Source organism: Phacochoerus africanus, chromosome 3 (genome assembly GCF_016906955.1).
Source record: "Phacochoerus africanus isolate WHEZ1 chromosome 3, ROS_Pafr_v1, whole genome shotgun sequence".
NCBI lineage: Eukaryota > Metazoa > Chordata > Mammalia > Artiodactyla > Suidae > Phacochoerus > Phacochoerus africanus.
In genome coordinates, this window is record NC_062546.1 from 131,252,154 (window position 1) to 131,278,943 (window position 26,790).

Sequence of the window (26,790 nt, forward strand, 5' to 3'; positions counted from 1 at the left end):
TTTGAAGAAATCTCTGTGCACATTCCCCACTTATTTTCTTAGTATAAAGGCTTAAAATTACAAAGACCGAGGCATAGGTATAACACTTTGCTTTAAATTTTCTCTTCAGAAAACTAGTAGTGTCTTGAAGCAAAGATCTTGTCTCATTCCTCTTGTCATGCCAGTATATGACAAAGATCCTGTCACACTGCAGGGGTACCATACACACTTGATGGCTTGAAAGAATTCCACTGAGCTTGACCCTTTCCCCTTCCTCTTGTTGAAGAAAGTAAGAGTCCCCTTAGCTGTCTACCTCACCTTCTCAGATGATGGGAAAAGGAGGAAAGTTTTCTTCTAAAAGAAAACTTGCCAAGAAGATGTAGGTTCCCAGCAAAGCTAGGTGACAAGCCCTGTTGCTGCTCAGCAAAGCCCTTAAGGGGCCCCACCCCCAGCCCATATAAAGCCTGGGTGCAGTGGGGCAGCTGCAGCTGGCACTCAGCCTCCAGAGCACCGGCATTGGCACGCGCTATGGCAAATGAAGTACAAGTCCAGCTCTCCCCCCTGAAAGGGGGGCATCCTCCTGCAGGTAGGCTGCCCGCTAGCCCTCTGACCTGTGGACAGCAAGGCCCCACTGCTGCTACCGCCCCATCAATGCATTCAACAGAGGTGCCGCTCCCACAGAGCAGAGGTTCTCAACCTCACATTGCTACTTTAACTTCCGGCACCCTGATCTCCTCCTATGTCTTTGATACTTGGGGCTTGTGTTTAAAAAGCATCTGGGGATTTGTCAGGGCCTGATTGAATTAAAACCTAATTATATATAAGGGATTGGGTGTTTGTGGAAAGGAACTGGTGGAGAATTTGGAGAGTTTCCTTCCCTGACTATAGGTGAGCAACCCATGCACACCTGGAAGGTGACTTGCTGCCATGGAAACTTTCCTCCCTAGAGGTTCCAGCTTTCAGACTCAGTCTCCCCAAGATGCCTGTACATCATCCAACTTTGTGCCTAGGCAAACCTGCTTCCACCCAGAGGACAGCAGCCCAATTTCTTGCTCCCTCCTCAGGCTTTGTGGTTGAGCAGTGTTATCAGTGATGTCATTTGTCTGTCACCAAGCTGAGGAGCACTTTTTAATAAGGACACAAGCATGAAAGGGACTGACTGGAAAAGGGAGCTATCAAGGTATTCTGCAAAGCATCCACAGTTCTTATTTTTTTAATGTATTCTATTTATATCAACTCTCTGAAATATGGAAATTAGTTTTATTGTACTTAACCATATGTTTGCATAGGTTGGCTGAGGCATGCAGGCCTATTTTTAGCCAGTTTTATGTTCTTTCAACTGCCTTTCTCCTTTTTCTCCTTAAGATCTCAAGAGCTTGACCGCTTTGTTCTTGCCTTTCTCCATTAACAAAACTTACTTAGTGGTATAATTCTTTGGATCCTCTAAGCCAAGGTTATTTCAGTCATCTTTAATGGAGAGGATGATGGCAGGTATAACCTTCATAGAGCATCAAAAACTGAAACAAGGTTCAGTGGCTTTCTGGTGGGCAGCCCAGCAGAAAAGGGTCAGGATTTTTACTGCTAATTCTGAGTTTCCTCTTCTTGGCACCATGCCCTAGTCTCCTATGGCAGATGCCTGACATCTTATGTTTGTAATTGGATTTAGGAATATTTAATGTTATCTCCATATAAAGATAACGATGCCAACTAATGATCAAGACCTATAGATGCAAATTATTAGGAGTTTATACATAAAGACAAAGAAAACACCCTTCTCTTTCCACCACTTACACTCACATCCTTCAGAAAACAGTTCAGCTGACATCTGATTTGCTACATGACATTTATACACAAAGAACACAGAGATAAACTTAACCAAATGAAAGTCTGAATGAAGCCACCAGTAACTTTCCATCCCCACCACTAATGATCGCTAATTACTCTGTGTACATAGCACACCATGACGCCACCAAGCATGTCACAATGCCTCTGGCATGACAATTAATTATTATGAACTGTGACACTACAGATAAAAGGTTTGGGATAATTAGAATGGAGATGAAGGCAGATTTTTGCCTCCCTACTGAGGACAAGGGAACAAAGAAACCTCATCCTTCAGCTTGACTTGCTACATTTTTAAAATATGAACCAGATTGCCACGGCACAAAATTTTATTTACGGAACAAAAATAATTCATGGCCAGGATTCCATTACATCTCACCTGATTTTTATAGGCCGTGCACAGGTTCCTAAAAGTAGGCCACAGACATGGTATGGCCAGAAAGGTCTGACATGCTTTGGGAATCGGATGGCCCTGGGTTTAAACCCTCCTTCCTTTCCACGTCTCTGAGCCTCAGTTTCTCAACTCTAAAACAGGGGGTAATAAATACCACCAGTAGTGTAAGGTTGTTATGACTGTTGAAGGCGATAACCTATGATGGTACCCAGCAGGTGAATGTTAATCTCCGTAAAATGCGGGCAGGATGAGTCAAACACAGAGCTGTCAGAAGAAGTTCTCTTCAATTGCAAGATCTCTCGATGTTTGAGGGCTGCGTGAGGCACTGCTGCCGTGGTCAGAACAGAAGGAAATGGCAATGGGGAAGACACATGTGCCTGCCCCATCAGAGTTAAAAACGAAACCACTCCCAAGTCAGGCAGCTGTAACTCTTTCCCACCTACACGTGGAGTGCTCAGTGGGTTTTCTTTCATGTATATTAATGTAATATATTGCACCTCTGCGAGCCCTGGTTATAAATTTATGCTGTGAAACAAGACTGCATTAAACATGAGGTGGCCTGGGCTCTAGGACGCTTAGCTTTGGGTTTTCTGCTGTTTTAATTTTCCTCGCTCTCAGTTTTCTAAGAACTCCATTCCATGAACAGCCAAAAATGTGTGAGTAGAAGGGAATTCGAGGAAGCTAAGTACATGTGTGATGAAGTAGAAAGAGCAGCAGTTCATGAATTTTTGTCTATATTCCCTACACTCTTTAATTTGGTTTGAGACAAATGAAATGCAGCCATCAGAGGGGTCACCACTGAACCCCAGAGAGAATCTGCTTCTGGCTCTTTAAAGACAGAGGGAAGTTTGGGGAGTGTATCCCCAAGGGGGAAACTAATGCAGACCATAGAGGAAATCAGAGCTACAGAAGGGCCAGTCTCCATTTCTAAAAAGCAAACACTGGCTTACTTCTCTCAACTCCAGTCTGCTCAGGTCAACTTCTAGGAGTTGATCTGTGACGTTTGGCAGAGAGAGGTTGTGAGTCCCTGTCATGGGGCCAGGGGGGTTGATGTCAAGAACAGCTGCTATTCACTCAACCCTGTGTGCCTGGCACCGCACAGAGCCTTCTATTCGCAGCAACAGCCCTGTAGACCGATGATGTACCATCTTCCTTGTTTCACAGAGGAGCAAACTACAAGTCAGCAAGGTAGAGGGGTGTGCCCACATAGCTGGTGAGCAATGGGGCAGAGAATTGACAGCAGGGTGGGCCCATGCCAACCAAGCCCTCCTGCTTGAAAGCCCTCTCTCCTTGCTTCGCAAGCTTTTCCTGATGAGTTCTTTTGTCTTGATTAGCAGCTTAGAATTTGCCAAAAAATCAACTGTCAATGCCAAGGAAACATTTTGCAAGCATCTAACCTTTTAATTATAATCTTCAAATGGAAGTTCTAAGTCACAAAGCAGAATTTGCCCAAGCCTTTGTGGTGGCTGACTTTTTCACATACATTCTCTACTGATGAGTGAAGGAAAGAAGCTCAGTTTTTCTGGCAGGCTTGTTTTTGTCTTGACTCCCCTCTACCAAACACTGTGCAAAACGTCTGGAAAATCTTAACTAGAAAATGACTAGAAGTGTTCTAAACTCAAGTGTCTACTTTTGAAAAGCTATAAACTACAAAAGTGGCCACAAGAGGGTAACCCTTACTCAGAGAGTGGAAAGCAAATTTTCATTTTCTCCACATCAAGGAAGGTTTTCTAATGAAACTATCAAAAGGGAATCTCTCTCTTGCATTTTTTATCTTTATTTCATTTTGCCTACTGAAAAAACCTAAAGTCTTATCTTGTGTATTTGTGTTCAAAGACCTGTTAAAATGTTAAATTGGTTCATTTTATGTTTTGCCCAATTCCAGTTGGTTCTTCTATAAAAGTTCAAAAGGCAGCATAGTCCCAAACATGGACCTCTGTAAATGATTACAAATTTAAATGAACTGATTTATTTCCAGTTAGACATAAAGAGGTCCCATGAGTCAGACCATCTGGTATAAGCAAAATGGGCAAGAATCCAATTGTGTTGGGTGGCAAAGGTTTATTTCCAGTGGTTTGTCTAGATCCGGAGAGATGTGCTCCTAGCAGAGCTTTGAAAATGACCCTTCTACACACTGGTTCCCTCTGGTTCAATCACCCCAATGCAGTGAGAGCCTTACTCTATATCTCAGCGTATCCATCTATGGTATGGGGAGATTCTCTTCTGCTTCTTTCTACTGTAAATGGCTGACCAAGTGACATTACCTGCCAGAACAAGTGTGGTACAAGAACTGTACTCTGAAAATCCAAGGAATGGCTTACTTATACTTCCTAAATCAGTTAGAGCCCACAGCCCTGGGTAGATTCAAGGGCTTCTGGATGGAAGGTAGGAATCATACGGGAGGATTTTTAATTTCCCCTTAAATGCCTCTGTTTTATTGTGCTTAAGAATGAAGAACTCCCAAAATTCTCTGGTGGCTTGGTGGGTTAAGGATCTGGCGTTGTCAGTGGCTTAAGGATCTGGCGTTGTCACTGCTGTGGCTCTGGTCACTGCTGTGGCATGGGTTTGATCCTTGGCCTAACTTCTGCATGTTATGGGCCTAGCCAAAAAAAAAAAAAAAAAAAAAAGAGAGAGAGCAAGAGAGAGGATGGATGAAGCACTGCCATATTTGCATTCTTTTAAAATTTCTTTTGGCATCTAATTCCTCTAAGTACACTATATTCTTTTGACAGGGAGGAAAGTGATAGATTTTTTATTGTAGGTAGATAGGCAGAGTTAGAATCACAGTAAAGACTTTATAATAAAAATCATGTAATTCAACTTCTACCAAATTCTCCACAATCCTTTTAAAATATTCATGGCAGGGAGTTCCCACTGTGGTGCGGCAGAAACAAATCCTAATAGTATCCATGAGGATGTGGGTTTGATCCCTGGCCTCATTTAGTGCATCAGGGAGCTGGTATTGCAGTGAGCTATGGTGTAGGTCACAGACACAGTTTGGATCCTGCGTTGCTGTGGCTGTGGTGTTGGCTGGCAGCTGTAGCTCCAATTCGACCCCTAGCTGGGAACTACCATATGCCATGGGTGCAGGCCTAAAAAGCAAAAAAGCAAAATAAAAATAAAATAATAAAATATTCATGGCAGATACACTTCTTCTCCTTAACACACTAAGGGGCCAAAGACATACTCTTATAATAGGCAATCTACTTCACTTTGAATAACACAGTTGTGGAGTTCCCATCGTGCCTCAGTGGTTAATGAACCTGACTGGCATCAGTGAGGACGCAGGTTCCATCCCTGGCCTTGCTCAGTGGGTTAAGGATCCGGCGTTGTGGTGAGCTGTGGTGTAGGTCACAGACGTGGCTCGGATCCTGCATTGCTGTAGCCCTGGCGTAGGCTGACAGCTATAGCTCTGATTGGACCTCTAGCCTGGAAACGTCCATATGCTGCAGGTATGGTCCTAAAAAGACAGAAAGACCAAAAAAAAAAAAAAAAGAATAACACAGTTGTACATAGCCAGAATCTACCTTTGTGGAACTTTTGTTATTTGGTTTTCATTCTCTCCTCTGGAAAAACATAAATAATAATAACTACTAATTATTAAGTGCCTACCATGTACCAAGTGCTTCTGTTACCTCTGTTCTCTAGAACAACCTGAACAATTGGTATTATTCTCTTTTTGAAGGATGCAGAAACTGAGCCTCAGAGGAGTTTAACTATCCTGCTCAAGGTCAGAGCTCTGGAGGGGTAGGGCTTTTTGACTCTGCATAACATTTCCTCACCAGGAAACAATTACTCCTCCACAAGACAACACCTCAGACCCTTGAAGATGGCACCATAAGCTCCCCTTGAGTCTTTGCTTCTTCAGAAGTCATCTTTCTAGTTTCTCCAGTTCCTCATATGACACGGCTCCTTCTCCACTCTCCTCTGGACATTCTCTAGATTATCCATGTCCTTTCAAATGAGTTGCACAGAACTCCACATTCCAAAGGTCTTCTCACTTTTAACTATTGCTTGTTTTAACAGTAGCAAGTGTGCTTCAGTAGTTGGCAATAATAATCAGTGGAAGAAAATGTGAAAAACAGCAGCACCAGAGAAAACAAGAGGAACATTAATAAGAAAACAACTAGAGCACTCCATATTTTAAAAGCATTTGTCATATGGAGAATTTGAAAGATACTGTTGGGAGGGGTACTGAAGGCCCAAGCTCTAGATCTAGAGCTATTGTGACTTGATTCCTCTTGGTAGAAGAGACACTGGTGCTGTGATCCCCACCCCTCATACAGTGAGACTTCTCAGGCAGTCTTACAGAAAAGCCTTCCCTTGGTTTATTTCATCTGTGTTCCATGGCTATTCAGAAGATGTTTCCACATCACTTCATTCCTGTTCCTGATTAGTTTACATGCCTTTTGTGTGCATATGAGTTTGTGAATTTAAAGCAGACTATGATGAAAAGAACATTTTTTTGACCTTAACATTACAAAGTTCTAGTGAAATGCCTTTATAAATATAAATGTAATTAATTTTAATTTAATTTTTTTCAATAAAACAATAAAAACTTGGTGATTCAGCATAACCAAGAGCATTTATTCCATGAATATAAGGATGGTTTGATAGTAAAATATCCATTAATGTCTTTATGAATTTTATATCTATTAATATAGTTAACCACATTAAGGAGAAAAAAAACATATGATCAACTACATAAATGCTAAAAGGGCATTTGATAAATTCAACATGCTTTTGTAATTTTTAAGCCCAAACAAAACAGAAAGAGGATATTTTCTTATCATGATGAGAGAAATACATTTGAATATTATATAGTATATATATTATAAATGGGTGTGTGTGTCCATCCAACTAAGTACACATCACACTTAATGGGAAAATGCTAAGAGCAATCCCTTAAAAATTAGGATGACAAAGATGTTCACCTCACAACTATTTAATGGTATTCTAGAGAAAGTAATACTATAATTTTTACAGATTATATATTTTTTTACTTGGAAAACCTAAGAGAATCAACAAAAATATTTTAAACAATAAGAGAATTCAGTAAGATCTGGGTATAAAATCAATAATATTAACACAAAAACAACAATCTATAAGTCATAATGGAAGAATAGACCCTCTTTATCAACAGCAACAACAAAGAGAAAATGCTTAGGGAATAAATCTAATAATAAATGTGTAAGATTTATGTGAACAAGTTACTGAGGGACCCAAAAGAAGATTTTAACAATAGAAAATCATACCACGTTCTGGAACAGAGAGCTACCAGGAATGTAAAGATAAAAATTTTCCTTTAAAAAAAAAAAAAAAAAAACCTATAAATTTCCAGTAAGACTATTGAAAAACTACCAGCACACTTTTTTTGGAAGGAATTAACAAACTTATTCTACAGTTCATATGGAAAAATCAGTAAGTAAGAATAAGGAGTCAGGAGTTCCCGTCGTGGCGCAGTGGTTAACGAATCCGACTAGGAACCATGAGGTTGCAGGTTCGGTCCCTGCCCTTGCTCAGTGGGTTAACGATCCGGCGTTGCCGTGAGCTGTGGTGTAGGTTGCAGACACGGCTCGGATCCCACGTTGCTGTGGCTCTGGCGTAGGCCGGTGGCTACAGCTCCGATTCGACCCCTAGCATGGGAACCTCCATATGCCGCAGGAGCGGCCCAAGAAATAGCAAAAAAAAAAAAAAAAAAAAGAGTAAGGAGTCAAATTCTGCAAAGTATAGCAAAGAAGGATTATTAAAATTAAAATATAATGCCACAGTCATTAAAATAGAGTTATAATGGCAGATAAACAGATGGAGAAATTAATGGAACAGAAGACCAACAGGAAAAAAATGGACCAGGAGTTCCCATCGTGGCTCAGCGGTTAACGAACCCCACTAGTAGCCACGAGGACGTTGGTTTGATCCCTGGCCTTGCTCAATGGGTTAAGGATCTGGCATTGCCATGAGCTGTGGTGTAGGTTGCAGATGTTATTCAGTTCCTGAGTTGCTGTGGCTCTGGCATAGGCCAACGGCTACAGCTCCGACTGGACCCCTAACCTGGTAACCTCCATATGCCTCAGGTGTGGCCCTAAAAAGACAAAAAAAAAAAAGTGAACAATTTATAAAAAGAAAATACTGAAACTACAGAAACAAGCTCAACTTTTAACAAAATGTAAGAAATGCAAATTACCTTTTTCTTAACACTTAACAAAACCAAACATTTTCTAGTTTGCATTTTTGCTTGAAGTGTGGGGAAACAATTACTGTCATTGTAGCTGGTGAGACTGTAAACTGGGGCAACCTCTATGAAAGACAATTTGGTAAGATTTAACAAAATTCCAAATATTTTTGTCTTTTTAGGGCCACACCCATGGCATATGGATGTTCCCAGGCTAGGGGTTGAATTGTCAGAGCTGTAGTTGCTGGCCTATGCCACAGCCATGGCAATTTGAGATCTGAGCTGCATCTTCGACCTACACCATTTCTCATAGCAACACCAGATCCTTAACCCAATGATCAAGGCCAGGGATTGAGCCTGCATCCTCATGGATGCTAGTCAGATTCATTTCCACTGAGCCACGATGGGATCTCCTCCCAAATGCACATAGTCTTAAGAATTAACTAGAAGATCACTTCTAGGAGTTTATCCCATGGATATACTTGCACTTGTGCAAAATTATGTATATAAAAGGATATTCATTGCAGCATTATTTGTGATAGCAATAAATTAGAAACATCTAAAATGTCCAACATTTGGAAATGGGTTAGGTAAACACAGAATATTTATATAATAAATATTTCAAGCAGAAGTTAGGCATTCTCTCTGTATATATCATTTGGAAAATTACTCCAAAATATGAGACAAAATGAAAAATATAAACAAGATGTAGAGCACTGTGTATCTTATGCTGCCATTTAAAAAATAATATATATGTATAAAATATCTATACATGAATACATGAGAAATTTGTAACATTCGCAGTATCCAGGGAGATGAACTGGAGGCCTAAAAATAATGGTAGAAGGGAGACTGCAAACCTTTTCATGCTTTTTGAATTGAATTGTGTGCTTTATACAGGTACTATTACATAATCAAAAAATGACTGAAATAATAATTTTAAAAGAAAAATGATGAAGTCAGTTCACATCAGCATTAAGAAATAGAATAGGTTTTCCTATTTTTCACTCTATTGAAGCCAGTTTTAGAACATTGCTGATCTCACATTTCCATAAAAAGAATTAATAGGTTCAAATAAATCAATGTCCATTTAGCTTTTTCTCATTCAAACTTGTCAGATTTCAGATGTGCAGATTTCTTGGGAACAGAAAAAAGTATTTGCTTTGACTTGCAATCTAAAATGGGTTGTTCCTTTTCAAAAGTTGATTTCATCTGACATTGTTAAACACTTGAATTGCTGTTAGGTCATCTGTAGCCTAATTAACACTAATTGATCTCTTGAATGGCAGGATTATTAATGTAGTTTAATTACTCATTAGAACATCTGGGAAGGTTTGGAGTTTGGGATGGAAGTGGGTATCTGGTGGGATCAGAAGCATCTCTCTTGAGTTAAATGCTTATTATCACCGCATGCCCTGACTTTTGGCTCATTCTCCAGTCTAGCTTTTGAAAGCTTTGGTTGGAAAAAAAATTTGCAAGCCTTGCACAAATTTTAATCTCGTGGGAAAACAGGAGGGTCATGTTGTAATCATTGGTTGCTATCATGAAAAATGTAATTGGCTTTGTAATAAGAAAAAATGTTTTTCAGGAGTTCCCGTCGTGGCGCAGTGGTTAACGAATCCGACTAGGAACCATGAGGTTGTGGGTTCGATCCCTGCTCTTGCTGAGTGGTTTAAGGATCTGGCGTTGTCGTGAGCTGTGGTGTAGGTTGCAGACACGGCTCGGATCCTGCGTTGCTGTGGCTCTGGCGGAGGCCGGCGGCTACAGCTCCGAATCGACCCCTAGCCTGGGAACCTCCATATGCCGTGGGAGCGGCCTAAGAAAAGGCAAAAAGACAAAAAAAAAAGAAAAAAGAAAAAATGTTTTTCAGTGAAAGGGAGCATGTTATTTCCTCCCCAAATTGAAGGTATAAATACCTCTGCTTTTTTTAGCCTCAGTTCCACCTCTCCAAACACCAACAAGCAAACCTTAGCCCTTTTCTCTCTCCCTGACCAAAATGTTTTTTCTTCTGTTATGTTAGTTCAGGGTAACTTTTTATTATGTTATTTTATTATTATTATTACTGTATTTTTAGGGCCCCACCCACAGCATATAGAGGTTCCCAGGCTAGGAGTCCAATAGGAGCTGTAGCCACCGGCCTATGCTAGAGCCACAGCAACGCTGGATCCGAGGTGCATCTGTGACCTACACCACAGCTCACGGCAACTCGGGATCCTTAACCCCCCGAGCGAGGCCAGGGATTGAACCTGTATCCTCATGGTTACTAGTCAAATTCGTTTCCGCTGCCCCACAAAATGAATTTTAGATCAAAGTTAATTCTTCAAAAAATAATTTCTGAAATCTTCAGATCTGAATTCATACCTTGAATAACAAAGCAAACCTTCTCTTGCTGCTCTGTGACACCCTGTTGATGCTTATTTGTTTACAGTAAAAGCTGGAGGAAAACGAATTTCCAAAAAACAAGAAATTGGCATCTTGGAGAGACACACCAAAAGAACAGGATTAGAGAAAACCAGGTAGGGAATTGCTTAATTTCTTTTCCTTCTTCACCTTGAGGAGTTTTAAATGACTCTACTTCCAGAAGTTAGAGGCTTCGCTGTATCTTAGAATAAACCAAGGCTCCCTAGGCACTTGCTAACCAGAGTTAGAGACAGCTGGCAGGTGGGGTAGGATGGGGTGGGGTGGGGGTTGGGGGAGTCAAGATGGGGCAGTGGAAGAAGCATGGGGGAAGGTAACTACCATCTGGGGGACTCTCTTTGCCCATCCTCCTCCTTTCTACAGCAGCCCAGCTGCCTCCTACTTTAAAAAAAAAAAAAAAAAAAAAAGGTGTATATATGTATAACTGAATCACTTTGCTCTACAGCAGAATTAACACATCATTATAAATCAAGTATTTTTCAATGAAAAATAAAAAGTCCAGGAGTTCTCATTGTGACTCAGCAGTAATGAACCCAACTAGTATCCATAAGGACTTGGGTTCAATCCCTGACCTTGCTCAGTGGGTTAAGGATCCAGCATTGGGGTGAGCTATGGTGTAGGTCGCAGACACAGCTCAGATCTGGTGCTGCTGTGGTTGCGATATAGGCCAGCAGCTGTAGCTCCAGTTCTAGTTTGACCCCTAACCACGGGTACAGCCCTAAAAAGCAAAAAAAAAAAAAAAAAAGACTAAATAAATAAATAAAAATAAAAAGTACAGTTCTGAAAGCATCCAAACAGGACTCTTGTTCATATATCTTATTTTCACATTAGCCTCTAAAGTGCTATCCCTAAACCTACCCTGTTTTTATAATATGCTTTCTGCTAAAGCAAATCTATTAAAAATAAATGATTTTTATTATTTTAAAATTCATCATTCAATTATTTAGAAAATAATGGCCACTATATTTAGCACAGTCAGAAGGCATTTGGATACTGAGGTTGGTTTCTCCCTGTTCCTTCCACCATAACCTTGACACACTGTACTATTCTCAGAGCTAAGCAGAGATCTGGGCGCTAGATCCCAGGCACACATGGCCCACCCTCTCTATACCTTGGGTAAGTAAAGTAGTGCCTTCACCAAGAAATAAACCTGCAAAACTGGCTCTTCCATCTCTTTCAGGATGGTTTCCATGAGTTGATGAGTGATTCAGAAGGGGTTCATTAGAGGATGCTCTGGTATGTCCTTAAGAGCTAAAACAGTTAAGTCTCAGAAAGAAAACTTGGAGGGAAATAGGCTATGGAATGTCTCTAGGCTTTTTTTCATATAAAATTACTTTTTACGTCACTTTAAAAGTTTTCATCTCAATTTCTGGGGAGGAAATTTTTGAGGATTTTTCTACGTTAAAATGAAATGCTCTATCCAAAATATGTAAAGAACTCATACAACTCAGTAGCAAAAAAGCAAACAAGCCAACATAAAAATGGGCAAAACAGGAGTTCCCATCGTGGCTCATTGGTAACAAACCCAACCAGTATCCATGAGGATGCAGGTTTGATCCCTGGCCTCACTCAGTGGGTTCAGGATCCAGTGCTGCTGTGGCTGTGGTGTAGGCCAGCAGCTACAGCTCTAATTTGACCTCTAGCCTGGGAATTTTCAGATGCCTTGGGTGTGGCCCTAATTAATTAATTAATTAATTAATTAATTAAAATCAGAATAGACATAAAAATGGGAGGGGTTGCTTTTTAGGGCTGTGCCAATAGCATCTGAAAGTTCCCAGGCTAGGGGTTGAATTTGAACTGCAGCTGCCGAACTATGCCATGGCAACACCAGATCCAAGCCGCATCTGGGACCTACACCACAGCTCACAGCAATGTTGGGTTCTTAACCCACTGAGCAAGGCCAGGGATTGAACCCTGCATCCTCATGGATACTGGTCAGATTCTTAACCTTCTGCGTCACAATAGGAACTCCAACATAAAAATGTTGAAGAGACATTTTTCCAAAAACAGATAGATAGCCAATAGGTACGTGAAAAGATGCTCAACATTGCTAATCATCAGGGAAATGCACATCAGAACTGCAATAAAATATCAGCTCATGCCAGAAACTGATATAGAATGGCTATTATCGAAAAATCAAGACATAACAAATATGGCAAGAACTGGAAAAAAGGGAATCTTTGTGCACTGTTGGTTTAAATATAAATTAGTACAGCCACTATGGAAAACAGTATGGAGGTTCCTCAAAAATTTAAAAATAGAACTACCATATAATTCAGCAATTCCTCTTCTGGAATTCGTTTAATGAAGAAAATGAAAACACTAACTTGAAAAGATATACATACCCCATGTTAATTGCAGCATTATTATAGTAGCCAAGATATGGAAGCAACCCAAGTGTCCACCAATGGATAAATGAATACAAAAATGTAATACACACACACACACACACACACACACACACACAAAGGAATAGTGTTGAACCATAAAAAAGAAGGAAATCTGCCACTTACGACAACATAGATGGACCTTGAGGGCATAATGTTAAGTGAAATAAATCAGACAGAGCAAGACAAATACCAAATACCATATGTCTTATATGTGGAATCCAAAAAGAAAAGAACAAAACAAAACAGGACAACAAAACAAAAGCTCAAGCTTATATGGATACCGAGAGCAGGTTGGTGGTTGCCAAAGCTGGGGGGATGGGTGGCTGGGTAGAAAATGGGTGAAGGGGATCAAGAGGTACAAACTTCCAGTTATAAAATAAATAAGTCATGGGGACATCCTGTACAGCATGGTACATACGTTACTAACTACAATTAATGATACTGCATTGTATATGTTAAGTTGCTAAGAGAATAAATCTTAAAACTTTTCATTTCATGAAAAAAGTTTATAACTGTGGATGGTGAGGGATATTAACTAGACTTATTGTAGTGATCATTGTGCATTATATACACATATCAAATCATTATGTTGTACACCTGAAACTAATACAATGTTATATGTCCATTATACCTCAATTTTACAAAATGTGCCCTTTTGGCATTAAGGGTTAATTTCTTCTGAATCAGAAAAATAATCATCACATAATGAAAGCAAAGCTCTAAGTCCTCAGGAATGGAGGGTCATCTAGGACAGTTCCTGGAATAGAGGAAGCACTCTGTAAATGACACCAGACTGTCATTGAATTGCCAGCTGGTTCATTTTGAAAGCCTATCCTGCTACTAAAACCTGACCCAAGCATAAGCCCTTTTTATTGTGACACTGGTCAACGTGCCTGGGCTAAGGGCTCAGGAATTAAGGAGTCACAGCTTGGAAATAATCTTCTAGTTGGCAACCAATAGGCAAGTTATTCATTTCTCAGCAAATGGGACTTTGTGTTAATTCTAACATTAGCTGAACAATACGGGAGGAAAAGTTGCCTAGAGGGTCATAAAGTGGTGATTGGAACGCTCTTTAAAAATTCAGTTGTTTTCAGAGTTCCTGCTGTGGTGCAGTGAGTTAAGGATCTGGCATTTTCACAGCTGTGGCATAGGTCAGCGGCTGCAGATCAGATTTAATCCCTGGCCCAGGAATTTTCTTTTTTTTTTTTTTTTTTATTTTCCCACTGTACAGCAAGGGGGTCAGGTTATCCTTACATGTATACATTACAATTACATTTTCCCCCCAGCCTTTCTTCTGTTGCAACATGAGTATCTAGACAAAGTTCTCAATGCTATTCAGCAGGATCTCCTTGTAAATCTATTCTAAGTTGTGTCTGATAAGCCCAAGCTCCCGATCCCTCCCACTCCCTCCCACTCCCATCAGGCAGCCACAAGTCTCTTCTCCAAGTCCATGATTTTCTTTTCTAAGGAGATGTTCATTTGTGCTGGATATTAGATTCCAGTTATAAGTGATATCATATGGTATTTGTCTTTGTCTTTCTGGCTGGCCCAGGAATTTTCATATGCTGCAGGTGCAGCCAAATTAAAGAATAATAATAACAACAGTAATTGTTTTCTTATACTCCTTAAAAGCTGGGAACTGGACTACTACTTCTTGAATAGCAAGAAATAGCTCTCTCTTGCCCTATTTACCGGGAATAGGGATAGATATGTGGGACCGGAAGCATTTTAAGGAAAAATAATACAAAATTACAAATAAGAGATGGTTGGGGTCCCTCCCAGGACCTTGGAGGTGGTCTGTGCAGTAAGAGGCCCTAAAGCCTCCTTAGCTCCCCATAAAGTCATCTCTGCTCTTTTGTTTGTTTGTTTGCTTTTTAGGGCTGCACCCAAGGCATATTGAGGTTCCCAGGCTAGGGGTCAAATTGGAGCTACAGCTGCATCACATCTGAGCCACTTATGCAAACTACACCACAGCTCATAGCAGCTCCAGACCCTTAACCCACTGAGCGAGGTCAGGGACCAAACCTGCAACCTCATGTTTCCTAGTCAGATTCATTTCCACTGCACCACAACGGGAACTTCTCACCTCTGCTCTTTACACCTGCTTCCTGAGTATATGAAGGAGGATACGATTGCCTCCTTTTCATGGACAAACATCTCCCTTACATCTTCTGGGAGAACAGCTTTTGAAAAATATAGCACAGAAAATAAATTTCTCAGCATCATCAATCTGTGTCCATTTCCTAATAACTTCTGCTTACCAGCATAAACCATCCAGAAAAAAAATATGCCAAGTGCAAAGTTCCCTTCAAGAAATTGTACTGTAGGCTCGACCCTGATTGAAAGTCTCCCACAAAATAACTTTTCCTGAGAAAAGAGGCCAGACACAAAAAAGTCCATGTTGCATGGTGCATTTCACAATGCACAAAAAAAGTCAAAATAGGAGTTCCCGTCGTGACTCAGTGGTTAACGAATCCAACTAGGAACCATGAGGTTTCGGGTTCGATCCCTGGCCTTGTTCAGTGGGTTAAGGATCCAACATTGCCCTGAGTTGTGGTGTAGGTTGCAGATGCGGCTCGGATCCTGAGTTGCTGTGGCTCTGGCGTAGGCCAGTGGCTACACCTCCAATTAGACCCCTAGCTTGGCAATCTCCATATGCCTCGAGAGCGGCCCAAGAAATGGCAAAAAGACAAAAAAAAAAAAAAAAAGGACAAAGTCAAAATACATGGGGCTATAATTCAGGGTTGTGATTATCCTTGGGACAACTGATTTGACTCGTGTTCAAATGTGAATATTCACCAACCTATACATGGATAGTATGTGCACTTTTCTGCATGTAGACTGTACTTCAACGAAAAGTGAAAAATATTAATTATGATTGTTTGGCCTGTTGTAGCATGTGAGCATATAGAGCAAGCAGGATTTTTCTTTCTTTCTTTTTTTTTATTTTTTTTATTTTTTATTTTTTTTGTCTTTTTGTCTTTTTTGTTGTTGTTGTTGTTGCTATTTCTTGGGCCGCTCTCGCGGCATATGGAGGTTCCCAGGCTAGGGGTTGAATCAGAGCTGTAGCCACCGGCCTACGCCAGAGCCACAGCAACGCAGGATCCGAGCCGAGTCTGCAACCTACACCACAGCTCAGGGTAACGCCGGATCGTTAACCCACTGAGCAAGGGCAGGGACCAAACCCGCAACCTCATGGTTCCTAGTCGGATTCGTTAACCACTGCGCCACGACGGGAACTCCTTTTTTTTTTTTTTTTTTTTTTTTTAGTTCCTGGGCCAGGGATCAGATCTGAGCCACATTTGCAACCCACGCCATACCTGCAGCAATGCAAGATCCTTTAACCCACTGTGCCATGCTAGGGATCAAAACTGCAAACTGGTTCTATGGAGATGCCACTGATCCCATTGCATCAGAGCAGGAACAACAGATTTTTAAATTTTTATTTATTTATTTGTCTTCCAGAAGTGACCAAGCAGAGTGAAAGCTTAAAGGCCAAGTAGAAAACCCTCTGTATAAATCATTTAGCCCCGTTAGTGGGGAGGTTTCAGTTTTATATGAAGTTTCTTTCCATCTTCACAGCGCCATTGCAAATGTTGCCAAAATCCAGACGATGGATGCCCTGAATGACACGCTGGAGAAGGTGAGCCGTGGGTAAGGTGCATCCCGGGAGCTCCCAGCCGGGATTCACCCCACATGTCAGGCTGCATGGGTGAATGATCTGATGACCAAGGAGGTTTTTTCCAACTCAGAGGTTTGATGGCCTTGTGAAAGAATCTGCTCTCAGTTCAAGGAACATGAAGTGGTTTTGATGAGAAAAGCTGATCCTCCAAATTCCTGGTGTCAATTTAATAAATCATTTCAACGGTAAGATAGAAAATAAAACAAAAATCATGATATCTAATTGGCAGAACTTTACTTTGCCAGCCCAACTATTTCTTGGGAATGTTGGCGTGTTGTTATAAAAAAGGCAGCCTGTGTATTGGGAACTCAGTCCCTTTTGACCTCCCCGCACCCCCACCCCACCACCACCCCTGCATTCTCATAAGAAAATGTTTGATCTGAGGCCAGGCTGGCTTGTGGAGGGCTGCCCAGTTTAGGGCTGGAGGAAGCCTGGGCACAGACTGGCTTTATCTAGTAATGTCTATTTATAAAGGTGGCTGACCATTGGTATTTTTATTTCTATATCTTGAACCCTTTCTAAGTAGCTTTAGGAACTCAGAAAAGTCTTTCCGTATAGAGAGTGGTCTAGTTTTGGATCCAGTAGTTTGTTTTTAAATATTGTAAGTAAGCCGAGTGAGGTCCTTTTTCTATTTCTAGGGGCAGATTCATTGAATTCAGACATTGAAGAACCACTCCTGCCGCCCCCCTTGAAGGGATAGGACCAGACATCCTTTGTAGAAGGAAGACCTGCTGTTACTGCCAAATGAGGGGTCTGAAAAAAGAGGAGAGTAGAAACTGTGTGGCTAGACTTCTGGGACCCCTCTTGGGCACTGGTTTCTCTACTTCCTGTCTCTAAGACCTAGAGCAAGTTACTCATCCTGAGCCTTTGACTTGTTTGTAAAAGGAAGATAAGGAAGAGGATGTACTTCAGTTGGTGGTTGTGTGGAATAAATGAGATTCACACACAGGAAGCTCTTAGAACAATGTCTGCCAGAGTAACCAGTCTGCACTCTGTCCTGATTAGTAGCAGCGGTTTTAAGGCAGTGAAATGAAAAGGTATGTCTGAAAGTCCGTGAGGCAGGGAATACCAGGCAAGATCTTGATGACTGGAGATAGCTACAGAAGCTTCCCAAGTGACAATGTTGTCACTGCTGTGACTCGGGGCACCGCTGTGTTGTGGGGCTTGGTTCTCCCATCAGAGAGACTGGAGGGGAGGTTGTAGGTGACTCTGCATTTCTGGCTTTAGAAGAAGGGCAGGGAGGGATGATGACCCACCAGGCCAGGCTGCCCACTCCTGCCAACCACATTCTCTTGCTCCTGCTCACTAAACGCCTCTTCCTCAGGAGCAAGAGAATGTCTATATTAGAACTAAGTGGAATAGTCATGTTTTTCTAAATACATGTTAACCCAAAATTAAGCAGTTGAAGAGAGTGGTCAGTAGATGTTGACTATGTACATTAGATGTGATGCCAGAGTCTATATTTTTTTTATAGACACATGTGCACGTGTCTGATATAAATTTGTTCTTTCTCTTTCAGTTAAAAATATCACTTCTGTATCTCAATGATAAAGTAATCCAATGGCAACAACAATCATAATAAGTTAGTTATATTTAGAAATCATAAGAAGACAGTGAAATGACGTGCTGTTAGAAATGTTTTTAATAGCAACTATTATCTATTAAAAAAAAATCCCTTTCACACTTAGCTCAATATCTGCTAATATAGGACTGTGGCTAAGACTGCATGTATTACTGGTTAGAAAATGTTCTGGTGGAATTCTCTGCTAGCACGGGGGGTTAAGGATCCAGTGTTGTCACCACCGTGTTGTGGGTTCGATTCCTGGCTCTAAAACTTCTGCATGCCATGGGTGTGACCAATAAAGAAGAAGAAATGAAGATATCAGGAGTCTGAATTATATGCTGGTTCTGTCACTCACCAGCTGTGTGTTCTTTGTCAGGTTTCTTCATTTTTCTGTGCTTCTGTTTCCTCATCTGTAAATGGGAATGTGATTAATAGTGTCCACTTCATGGAGATGTTGTGAGAATAAAATGAAGTTATGGGAGTTCCCATTGTGGCTTGGCAGATTAAGGACCTGACATAGTGTCCATGAGGATGCAGGTTCAATCCCTGGCCTCACTCAGTGGGTTAAGAATCCACATGTTGCCACAAGCTGTGGCATAGGTTAAAGCCGCAGCTCCAATTCGACACCTAGCCTGGGAACTTCCGTATGCTGTGGTTGTGGCCATTAAAAAAAAAAAAAAAGAAAAAAATGAAATCATATAACTTGTACAAAAGACTCAGTATAGTTAGAGTTAGCTCTCAGTACGTGTTAGCTTCCATCCCCAAGCAGATACCCTACAAGGGCATCACTTGGAAAGCAGACACAGGATAAGAGGTCAACAATAAAATCAAGTCCCAAGATGACCATAAGTGACTGTCCTAAATATGGAAGTTGGTAGGATCCAGGTGTTTCCTTACAGCTAAGAAATATCTTCCCAAATCCATAATTCAACCTGAAGCATAATAGGATTTCATAATAAAGTTTAACATGGCCTGGAAAGACCAATGCCTTTCTAAAAATAGATTAGTGGTTGTCAGAAGATGAGAGGAGGGGACTGCAAATTGGCAGGAAGAAGGCTGGGGGGAGATGGAACCGTTCTACATGTTGGTTGTGGTGATAGTCACAGACTGTGTGCACTTGTGAAAGCTCATAGAACTGAACACTAAAGAGGGTATATATTTAACCATGGATAAATTATACTTTAACTTTTTTTAATGGAAAAGTACATAACTATACAGCCTCATACAAAAAAAAAAGAAGACATACAAAAGAGAGATATAGACAAAAGAAAGAAAGAAATTTTCATCGGCATTATAGTGAGTCCCCCAACAGTATATCTTGTCATGGAGATTTAACAGTATACAATTGGCCAGAAGACATACAGTAGCAAAATGAGGGTCATAGCCTCTGCATTTATTAATGTTCATTCATGACCTCAGCTAGAATTTTGTCTAGTTCCCAGAACCCATGTTAATTCTCACTCCAATTTAAGAACTCAGAGTTGAACACAGAGTTACAGCCCTATTCATAGGCTCTGTCAACCAGTCAGTCATGGCAGGCAGTTCCTGTCCATATGCCATTCATGTCCGGATACCCTACTTTGCAACCAGCCCAGGGTTTGAGGTTTGGGAGATTGAAAAACAGTTCCCAGGGCGTTCCCGTTGTGGCTCAGGGGAAAGGAACCTGACTAGTATCCATGCAGACATGGGTTCAATCTCTCTCCTGGATCAGTGGGATAAAGATCCAATGTTGCCATGAGCTGTGGTGTAGGTTGCAGACATGGCTCTGATCCCATAAAAGCATCCAGTTAAAACATTAGTAACAGGGTTGAGTTATGGTGTAGATGGCGGGGGTGGGGGTGTGGGGGGGAGTGTGGAATGCAGATGTCTCATTAAATTGGGGACGCTTTTCAAGCTGCCAGAAGTGTGAGCCTGGCCAGAGTTAGTACGAAGCAGGTGAAATGGGATCTTGGGGGAGAGGAAAGTATCAAAGACATCTGCAAATCTAAAGAGGTTTCTCCTGTTCTGTGGATTAGCATCACCGTAGGAGTAGCCTTGAATTTCATTGACTCAAGCTGAATGTTTTGTTTTAAGCACTTTGCTTAACGGGGTGTGGAAATCTAAGTGCTAACATTCAAGTTGGAAGTTAACACACTGGAAAGATGAATGGAAGAGCTGCCAGTCTGCTAATACCACTTATCTTCAGGCTCTAAAACAGAACTTGCCACTGATTTTCTGGCATCTAGAATTTCTGTCCCAGCTCTAATCACAAAGACTTTTATATGCTTCTCCAAGTTTTTTTCTAAAACTAAAAATATAGGTTCTGAGGTCACAGCTCACCAAGATGAAGGTAAATTCCCCATGTGGAAGTTCCATTCATCTGCTTTTCACTATTTTGCCCCTTATGGGATGGAGCCACAGCCAGGCAGAATCCTTACATGTATACTGGCCTTGAATTGTTTGTCTGGTGGGGTTACTCTAGATTCTTTTACCCTAATGAGTCAGACAAATACTTTTCATTCTACCAATCTTATCATTTTCCAAAGACTGATGAAAAATCCAAAGCGTCCCCAAAGTGAAGATGTCAGACTAAAGCACAGCTGGTTGTAAGTTGGAAAGCTATTCCTGCTGATTTCTAGTTCAGACTTGAAAATAAAATATTCCTATCTCCACTGATATAAAATCTACAACAAAGAATTAGGGCATGTAGGGGTTGACATGTAAATGAAATGAAACTGTAAAATATTTAGTTTCATCAGTTCTGAAGGTAGACCTGCTATAGACTCCACCCACAAGTCTTTCTATATTAGGGTACTCCTGATTGAGAGATGGGGTATATGAGAAAGAAAACTTGACTCTTGTATTTACACATGTTGCTCTAAAGCCCTGGCCCTCTAAAACCTGTACATTTGTAATTTAATAATTGTGGGCAGTTTCTCTAAGGCTATTATCCTTGCCAAAATTATTTCCCATATTTTCTTAATCCTGTTGATTTTCTTTTTTTCCCCCTGTTGGAAATTAAGATAACTCTGGCTCAGGTCGTCAGTGTTGGAAAGTGAGACACATGGACAAGGAGAAATCTCGACAAGGCTCTTTACTTCTGCAGAAGGGTGTGGGTACTCCAAAAAGCACGTGCCAAACAAAGGACCCTCCCCTATTTATCCCTAACGCAGGTGATTTACCTGCCCCCTTCCCATTGGTCAGGTCAGGGTGAACATTCTTCCCAGTTGGCTGATTGAGACAAATTGCTGCTGGGAAAACAGGTAAAGAGGAAGGGGGTCGCAGGAGTGTTTCCGCTGAAACCGGAGTAATCAGGATTTCCTTTGATAGAAAAGATGTTATGTTACTTTCCACACCCCTAAATTTTGTCAGACCAGTTCACAGATGGCCAACAGCCCCCCTCCCCAGTGGCAGTCTCCCATCCATTCTGACCTGTGGCATTCCTCTTTTGAGGAGCAGTTGAGCAGAGCTTTTAGAACGTCATTTAAGTGTCTTAGTTAAAATAACAACACCTAATCCTTGTGCATTACTGGTGGGAATGTAAAATGGTGCAGCCACTATGGAAGACAGTGTGACACTTCCTCAAAAAGTTAAATATCAAATTACCAGATGATTCAGCAATTTCACTTCTGAATATATTGCCGGAGGAATTGAAAACAGAGATTTGAATAGATATTTGTGCAACAATGATCATAGCAGCATTATTCACAGTAATTAAATGATGGAAGCTACCCTAGTATCCACCAACATATAACTGGATAAACAAAATGTAGTCTGTATCTATACCATGGAATATTATTCAACCTTAAAAAGGAAGGGAATTCTGACACGTACTACAACATGGATAAGCCTGGAAGACATTATGCTAAATGAAATTAGCCAGACACCAAAGGACAAATATTGCAGGATTCCACATCCATGAGATAGCTGGAATAGTCAAATTCACGGCAATAAGAGGTAAAATTGTGGTTGCCAGAGGCTGGGGGAGGAGGAAATGTGTTATTTGCAAATGGGCATAGGGTTTCAGTTTGGTATGATGAAAAAATGCTGGAGGTGGATGGTAGTTAGTAATGGCTATACTATAATGTAAGTATATTTAATGCTGCTGAACTATATACTTAAAAATGGTAAATATGATAACAAGTGCTGGAGGGGGTGTGGAGAAAAGGGAACCCTCCTACACTGTTGGTGGGAATGTAAACTGGTACAGCCACTATGGAGAACAGTTTGGAGATACCTTAGAAATCTATACGTAGAACTTCCATATGACCCCACAATCCCACTCTTGGGCATCTATCCGGACAAAACTCTACTTAAAAGAGACACGTGCACCCGCATGTTCATTGCAGCACTATTCACAATAGCCAAGACATGGAAACAACCCAAATGTCCATCGACAGATGATTGGATTTGGAAGATGTGGTATATATACACAATGGAATACTACTCAGCCATAAAAAAGAATGACATAATGCCATTTGCATGGATGCAGCTAGAGAATCTCATACTGAGTGAAATGAGCCAGAAAGACAAAGACAAATACCATATGATATCACTTATAACTGGAATCTAATATCCAGCACAAATGAACATCTCCTTAGAAAAGAAAATCATGGACTTGGAGAAGAGACTTGTGGCTGCCTGATGGGAGGGGGAGGGAGTGGGAGGGATCGGGAGCTTGGGCTTATCAGACACAACTTAGAATAGATTTACAAGGAGATCCTGCTGAGTAGCATTGAGAACTTTGTCTAGATACTCATGTTGCAACAGAAGAAAGGCTGGGGAAAAAATGTAATTGTAATGTATACATGTAAGGATAACCTGACCCCCTTGCTGTACAGTGGGAAAATAAAAAAAAAAAAAAAAACAATAACTATGTGCTAGGCCATAAAAAAAAGTCTCAGCCAATGTAAAAGATACTATATAAACCAAAATTTCTGGTTCTAACTGAAATATGTTAGACAACAACAGCAATAAATTTTTTAAAATGCTAAAAAAAAAAATGGTAAATATGGAGTTCCCATTATGGCTCAGTGGTTAACAAACCCAGCTAGTAACCATAAGGTTGCAGGTTTGATCCTTGGCCTCACTCAGTGGGTTAAGGATCTGGCCAGCATTGCCGTAAACTGTGGTGTAGGCCAGCAGTTACGGTTCTGATTGGACCTCTAGTCTGGGAACCTCCATATGCCACGGGTGCAGCCCTAAACAAACAAATGACAAAAAAAAAAAAAAGGTAAATTTTATGTTAAATGTATTTTATCACAATTTTTTAATTGATCAAAAAAAAATGTAGCCCCTGAATTGTAGAGATAATCCTGAAAGTGAATAATGAGTTAGCACACAATGAAGCAGTAAGTATGTCCTCACATATAGTTCTCTCCCCTTTCCTTTCCCACCTCCTCCCATCATCACTCTGACACCTTAAGAACTACAGTCAACATTGTGGCTTTCTCTCCTCTCTCAACTTGTCATCCTGCCCCATCTCACCTTGGGCTAATTGCCCAGACTTCTGTTATATCAGAGTTACTTGTTCATTTCCTTTCTCACCCCCCTTTACGTTACATTTGACTTTTAAGTTTGTTCTTTCTACCTGTAATTTCTTGAATGTGATTTAGAGCTAACCTGAAACAATCCATCTGTTTTAGCTAACACTAAAGATACCTAGTCTGGAAGAAAACTACTGAAGTTAGTGACCCTTAAGTTTCCTTCTGGCTCCAATGTTGAAAGAAAAACAAACAAAACAATCTGCCCTTACCACACTATAAAATGCATGTCATGTGGCCCAATGATAATTGATCTGACAAAAAGAAAAAAACACCAGCTCTTGTTTTTTTAGATTAGAAAGCAATATTTATGACCGATACGTCAATTATGTTTCTTCCTTTCTACCAGGATGCCAGCATAGACCATCCTTGGGTTTAATTAATATATAACTTTTATCTTCTCATTGTAAAAGAAAACTTTTGGAGAAAGAAAGGCAAAGTAAAGAAAACAACTAGGAATTGCCTGTAATTCTATCTCTCAGAGATAATCATTGTGAATACTTCAGTGTATATTCTTCCAATGTGTTTAATTTTTTAATACTAAGAAGAAAGAACTTTCTGGAGTCAAGTTTCACATGAAAGGGAATGCTGTGTGCCTACAGCTCAGGGGCATTTGAGAAGAGATGTAGAATACATATGTTTTCTTTGGCTTAGAAGAGCCCAAACAAACCATAAACAATGGGATGTTTGGGGTCATGAACAGTTTATCTCCCCTTTTATTTGATTTGAGTGTCAAGGCAAGGGCATCTAAGTTCAATAGTGATAAATTCCTAGTAAGCTGAGGGATCCTTTACTTGCTAGCTAAGAAAGGTATCCTTAGGAATCTTTATGTTGAATTGATGGACTCGAAAACCAAGAATTGGAATGGATGTAAAATGGCCACTGGGCAGATTTTCTTCCTAGGATAACTATGTCTGAACGACTCTCAGCACTGGACATCCTTTCCATGGTAAGCTTAATGTGAATTCCATAAGATCTCTTTCTTCCACATGAAATTCCTCTTATTGTCAAAGTCTCAGTCTGTGTCAGTTTAAATCTGTTTAAGCTCCTTTCCTCATTGATGTCTTCTGCAGAGATGACTATTGAGAACTTTTGTTACCTGAAGCTAATAAATCATTCCTCAGCCTTCTCTTTACCAGACTGTTTAGAGTGAACCATATAAAGAGGCCACTAGGCCATTTTTTTTACCTACAAAAATAGCAATTTCTTGTGTTTCAACTTTAAGCTTAACTCTTCCTAACTTTTTTCAGAGGTTATTTCTGATCTTTTGACACCTGAGGGGTTCCTCACCCCCACCCAGGACCGTCTCCAGTACTCCAACAGCCTTCTGAGCATTTAGTATTCCATACATGTATATTAGTACCAGAATAATTGCTAACATTAGAGGACTGAGGAAGATATCATTTCCACCTTTAAAAATGTCTCATCAAAACACATATAAATGCACACATATATTTTTATACACACTATCTTACATATTTTTATAATTTTAAACATTAGAAAAAACTAATGAGGGAAAAGCCAGGTTAACACCTATACTCATGGGTCTAGAGCTGGAAGTGGTATGGAAAGAAGAGATATTATTGAAGAAGTAAACAAAACTATGAAATTCCCCTGACCAGCTGTATTGCTTTCTACTATTTTAATGTGTTATGACCAAAAAGATCCAACATGCTTTTTTTTTTTTTCTTTCCTTCTCACTTTTAGCTCAGCCATAAATTTCCAGCAATAGTGCACATGGCACATCAAAAACCCAGACCTGCTCTGGAGAAGGTCACTCCACTGAAAAGGATCTACATTATTCAGCAGCCTCGCAAATGTTAAGCTGGGACGTAAAACACAGCCAACTAGCCAACTGCCTTGAATGTCTGAGAGCTTAGCGAAAAGGACCAAAACTTTCCTTAGGCCCACTTGCTTGGTAAATAAAACAGCTTTTGTATCTTCTCTTTTGACTTTAGATAATAAAGCATCCAAAATTGTAAATCCAATGCATGCCTGGGCCTTGGCTCCTTCTGGTCAGGATCCCATTGATGTTTATGTGTATAATTTTGCTAAGTAGAGAATCTCGAATACTTGACAGTTCCACTCCACTCCTTGGATAAGCTCTTTTCTCCTTGATGTTGACCCTGAGTTGTTCCACTGCTTCTCAAGGGCAAAGGTTAGAGGGGAGTACACTGAGCTCTGCAAAGGCCAGAATGCTGTGTACATGTGAAGAGTGCTTCTTCTTGGTGTGTTTGTCTTAAGAAACTCAAGTTTTCACTCGAGGTTAATGTCTTTTCCAGTTTTCCACACAAATACACAGTTTGTTTTGAAGGTTTGGTGAGGGAAAAACAAAATATTAGATTTACTACAGACATTCTCTTCAGCAAAACAATCAGGTTGGAAGATAGAATTCAATTTTCTTTGTTTCTTTCTTTCTTTCTTTTTTTTTTTTTTTTTGCCATTTCTTGGGCAGCTGCCACGGCATATGGAGGTTCCCAGGCTAGGGGTCCATTTGGAGCTGTAGCCACCGGCCTATGCCAGAGCCACAGCAACGCAGGATCCGAGCCACGTCTTCCACCTACACCAGAGCTCACAGCAACGCCAGATCCTTAACCCCACTGAGCAAGGCCAGGGATCGAACCCGCAACCTCATGGTTCCTAATGGGATTCGTTAACCGCTGAGCCACAATCAGAACTCCAGTTGAACTCTACTTTCAATGGGAGATTTGCTCAGAGTCCCCAAAGCCCATGCTCTAGAACTTAGGGGATCCTGATGCTATAGGGCATTGTGGTTGGGCTATTGAAGTTGCCTTTAAATGGAGGTGGAACTGAGAGGGAAAGTGTG

General features: G+C 40.7%; 1 protein-coding gene across 1 annotated transcript; it reads left to right on the forward strand.

Annotated features, from left to right (window-relative positions):
• Nucleotides 1-433: 433 nt before the first annotated feature.
• On the forward strand, nucleotides 434-25,951 carry DAPL1 (death associated protein like 1). The gene is made up of 4 exons (XM_047772671.1): nucleotides 434-565; nucleotides 10,816-10,903; nucleotides 16,778-16,838; nucleotides 25,671-25,951. Exons 1-4 carry the CDS (start codon nucleotides 508-510, stop codon nucleotides 25,785-25,787), a joined length of 324 nt encoding a protein of 107 aa, XP_047628627.1. The 5' UTR covers nucleotides 434-507; the 3' UTR covers nucleotides 25,788-25,951.
• Nucleotides 25,952-26,790: the final 839 nt, after the last annotated feature.

Coding starts and splice junctions, on each gene's coding strand:
- DAPL1 (XM_047772671.1), top strand. CDS start 508: ATGGCAAATGAAGTACAAGTCCAGCTCTCCCCCCTGAAAGGGGGGCAT. Junction 566..10,815: donor AGGGGGGCATCCTCCTGCAG/GTAGGCTGCCCG, acceptor ATTTGTTTACAG/TAAAAGCTGGAGGAAAACGA. Junction 10,904..16,777: donor ACAGGATTAGAGAAAACCAG/GTAGGGAATTGC, acceptor CCATCTTCACAG/CGCCATTGCAAATGTTGCCA.